This window comes from Amphiura filiformis, chromosome 19, assembly GCF_039555335.1.
Source record: "Amphiura filiformis chromosome 19, Afil_fr2py, whole genome shotgun sequence".
Lineage (NCBI taxonomy): Eukaryota > Metazoa > Echinodermata > Ophiuroidea > Amphilepidida > Amphiuridae > Amphiura > Amphiura filiformis.
This window is the reverse complement of record NC_092646.1, coordinates 21,572,307-21,577,037: the sequence shown is the minus strand read 5'-3', so window position 1 is coordinate 21,577,037 and position 4,731 is coordinate 21,572,307. Positions and strand designations below refer to the sequence as shown.

At 38.2% G+C, this 4,731-nt stretch overlaps 1 protein-coding gene across 1 annotated transcript; it reads right to left on the bottom strand.

The window, feature by feature from the left end:
* Window positions 1-554: 554 nt before the first annotated feature.
* On the bottom strand, window positions 555-3,882 carry LOC140140441 (histamine N-methyltransferase-like). The gene is made up of 3 exons (XM_072162201.1): window positions 3,657-3,882; window positions 2,425-2,739; window positions 555-949 (listed from the first exon to the last, which is right to left on the bottom strand). The coding sequence occupies exons 1-3, from the start codon at window positions 3,880-3,882 to the stop codon at window positions 555-557; spliced, it is 936 nt and encodes a 311-aa protein (XP_072018302.1).
* Window positions 3,883-4,731: the final 849 nt, after the last annotated feature.

Genomic DNA, 4,731 nt, shown 5'->3' with positions numbered 1-4,731 from the left:
GGGGAGGGGAGGGAGGAGGTTATATAGGTGGCGGAGGGAACATAGGTAAGAGGTATGGGTTGTGCTTTCCGAGGAATAATCTAATTCATAATCAAATCATCTACATCATCATGCATCGTATATATTTCAGACAAATAAACAAAACACCCCCCCCCCCACCCCTCAATATATGCACATGATTTCTACATGTAGGCCTAGGTCTCGTATATATCCAACTCGGGTGTAATTTTATGGTGTCATGGAAGTGTGCCATCTACGGCAAAAGTCGCCCGCGTTGATAGATATCGATAATGAAAATGTGAGCACAATAGGCTATTATATACGTATGGTTATAGGCCATTATACTTTTGATTATATATACCCTCTTGTGTCCTCCCAGCACAATAGTGTTATGATTGCATACCAGTTCATCTCCACATTTTAATCCCTTGATTTTTGGTTTCTGAACAATAGAGAAACCAAAACTATATATTTGAAATGAGGGATTGTTCCTATGCACTTTCACCCTCCTGACACACTTTGAATTGCACGATTTACTTTGCAGTCCGATAATTTTATGTAGGTTTGGTAATGAAGAAGCATACGTGTTCTAATTGGAAGAACCAATCATCACCACGCTGAACAGAACAATCTTTGATACATGCTAATACTTGTTGAAGAAGATCTTTTGGCGCGTCTCGTAAAGTAATCGGTAATGTCAGAAAATCAATCGCTTGATTACGCTCTTCACTTTCTTCCTCGTCAAAACACTGCGTAATGTTATAAGAACACGCATATTCATCTATGTGATATGGGAGTTGCAATTGACGCAATGCTTCGTGTACTTGGGCCGAGGTTCGGTGATGTGGTGGTGGTGATGCACGTTCGGCTGGTGATGACCCTTGCTGTGATGCAGTTTCAGGCATAAGATCGGGGATTAATTTCCACAGCTTCCCATAGCAAGTGTAGTCTGGAAAAAAGAGGAGGCGGAAGAAGAAGAGAGTTGTGGCAGAAGAATGTAAAAGAAACAAAAGAAGAAAAATAAATAAACGTGTTTGGCTAAAAAAAAATTGTTTCCTGTCGCCCATTATACCACATATTGGGTTTTTTTTACAAATCCAAGCAAAAAAAAATTACGATTTTTATTTTCAACAGAAATTTTTCTTTTGTTTTTTGTCTTACAAGCGATATGAAATCAATAAATCGTGTAAAAATCAATCAATAACTTTCATTATCTAGCTGTCTCTGCACTGATTTGACTAACATCCTGCAAAGACTAACTCAAAAACGCATTACTCATTTTAGTTTTCGCGTCATTTACAGGTAGCAAACTTGGTTTTTAGCCCTATTTTCATCACATTACACTGACTGTAAATACTCACTCACACTTTGAACTTCAAATGATACAAAGCCACCCAGCAAACACAAAACATTTTACAGAAAACTTTTAAATGTCGGGTTATATAAAGGGTATCAAAACGTTTTAATAACATTCAAAAAACATTTTTGAAAACTTGATTCAAAACTTGATTAGAACTTGATTCAAGACATTTTAAACAGAATGTTATCTAAGTGTTGACAAAATGTTTGCCCTAAATGTTTTGCAATAACGTTTTAAGAACGTTTTCACGACCTGTATAACTCGACATTCAAATGTAATTAAAACGTTTCATATAGACGTTTTGCTGGCATTAACCTCCAATCTAAAGAATCCGTGACAGATTGCAACATATCGTCACAATGTATACGTGTGTAAAATAATACAAACTTGGTGTCATTATAAGGGGTACTACACCCCTGGCCAATTTTGTGCCTATTTTTGCATTTTTCTCAAACACTATAGCGCATTGGTGACAAGTAAGATATATATTATAGGGGCAAGGACTACAACTACAGCACTGAAAATTCAGCAACTCAAAGCAAGTAGTTATTGATCAAATATTAGTTTTCCCTCATTTTTGACTCCACAACTGTTGTCTGTGCTGAAATAAAATTTCCAGTGCAGTAGTTGTAGTCCTTGCCCCTATAATATGTATACATGTCTTATTTGTCACCAATGCGCTATAAATTTTGAGAAAAATGCAAAAATAAGCACAAAATTGGGCAGGGTTACCCTTAGAGCTACTTTTCTAATCTTTACACTACAGCCTCTCTCAAAAATAAATTGTGCAAGTGAAAAGCGCCATCTTTTGCAATTAGAGAACACTGTTGTGACATGATGTTTTATACATCAATGTCAAGGGAGCAGTGCTAGCTTTCAAATACCGTTTGTTTCATTCATTTTGGTTTCGGCAATCCAGAGATCTGCTTCACTAAACAAAATGTATGAAAACCCTTTTAATGCCACTTTTAGAAAATTTAATAGAATGTTATATCCAAATAATACGGGTATCCTGTTGAAACGGGGAGGTGGTATACATTTTCTCCATTTCATCTGTTACTCACCTGCAGCAATTGTTACTAACATAATACCACCTGGTGCCAGCATATCATGAAGACTTTGTAGTACTTTATTCAGGTTTTTCATATAGTACAAAGAATTACACGCACTTATGAAGTGGTATTTATGACTGTTTTCTTGCTGATTTCCCACAAAGTCCTCTAATGTATGATTGTGCCAATCAAATGTTATGTTCGTGGCATGCTCCTTAATGTTGGCCTGATACTTGGTCAGCGAATTTGTACAGGGTTCCACGACGCAGGTATGAATCTTTGGAAACTTGGTCAGCAGCTTATTTAAAAACATGATTTCAATTTCACCTGTGAAAAAATACAGATTTTACCAAAAATGAAGATGGAAAGTTGAATACACGACACAAGCTATAGTTCGTGTCCCCTTAGAATGTCACAAGAGCCAAATAAAAATCATTGATTTTACTGTAGAAGCCAGGTGGGTCTCACCAACCCACCCCCTAATGGTCGACTTTGATGACCGGGTGTAAGGTGGTGGGCTAAAATTAAATATTATTCACCACTTGCATGAGCGCAAGGCCCGGGGGCACTTCCATGACAGATATGCATCATGTGCCTCAGGATAGACCCCCTTTTCAAACCGGCTTGTACCCAATGACCCCCTTTTTTGTGTTATGGCCCTACCTATTACCCAACGACCAAAAAATTCATGTACTCAATGACCCCCTTTTTCTATTTCCTGCTATACCCCGTGACCCCCCCCCCCCCTTTTAATTCCCTAACTTAGGTTGTATTGGTGTTCTCCTCCAGAAATAATGAGATTTTTCACATTTCCAACATTTTGTCCAAGGTGGCCCAGTTTGGCACTTATTTATGTGTACTTAATGATACTCTTTTGGCAATCCTGTACTCAATGACTCCCATTTTACTTTTTGTTACCCCAATGCCCGGCCCCAATGACCATCCTTTTTTCAAAGTTTCATACCGAATGACCCCATTTTTATTCAGGTTGTGTACTGAATGACCCCATATTTTTGTAATTGTACATTTGACCTGAATGCCCCCTACTTTTAACATGGCCGAGGAACATCCCTGCCATTTCAGATAGGGAGTGCCTCCCCCGGGGCGCAAGGATGGATATACGATCAACATAAGCCATTTGGGTTTAAACACCGGGTGTAAACCCCTGTGTAATAAATTAGGTAATAATCATTCCTCGGACACTCTGTATAAATATCAAACGATTAAATATCTTTTTAACTTACCACCACCACTCCCTATTCCTAAAACACGAAGCGGGATATCATCGGTTCTGTCACCTAAATTTGCGACCAGTTTGTCCACGACGTGCCCACAAAATGTCTCATCAATCCATTTTTGTACAGCTTCAAAATATTCACCTGCGCTGGAGTAGTTAGTGAATGCTTTTATATGTTTAGTTTGATCCTGTCGTACAATCGGCCTAGCCATTGATTTATCTGATTCGGCCATGCTAATGAAGATCTGATCCTACACTAGCTCTGTTCAGAATCTACACCCGCTAATCTTAAGTCAGAAACCCTATAGAAATGATAGAAGAAGGTAACACTTGAAGTTGTTGTCTCGATATGGATTCACTGTTAAGAAATGCAGGCGGCGAGTGGCATGATAGAGCCGGCAACTTGTGAAACCGCCCGGCCGACGGTATGGCATTTTCCATATACTCGGTTAGTTTTGTGGGGTTCATTATCGAACCCCAACGGTTTTAGCTTGTATTTATATTATTTATTAACATAGGCCTATTTGTTTGTGATATTTTAAGCGTTTTAAAATTTCAAAATAATCCCATTCAATTACACGGTTGACGATGGAAATTTACTGAATTTAGAGAATGCACGTCATTCACCACCTGAAGAAATAGTTATAAAAATGCCCTTGGCCCGGCGTGAATAATACGTATATAAAGCTTTATTATATTCCGGAATGGTCAAATCTTTTAATGAAGGGAATCCGGTCAGTTTCAGTTGAATGCCACCACTATCTGCATGATGAATGAAAAGGCCTCAGGCCAAGGTCAAGATCAATCATGCAAGGAATTTTGTAGTTCAGTATCCACACCATGAATACAGTGGCTTATAGCCAAGCTCAAAGTGGTGTTCCCTCAACTTGAACTAGTGATTTCAAAAGTTATTTTGAAAACAAGAATATTGCATTCACTACAATGATCAGTGATTTTTTGCTTGCATATAATATGTTAACCTACTTTTCAAATATGATACATGTGCCCAAGTATCATTTCGATCAGAATACGCCGTAGAAGTGACGTAGTTAATCGGATTAACTACCATAGCAATAGATGAA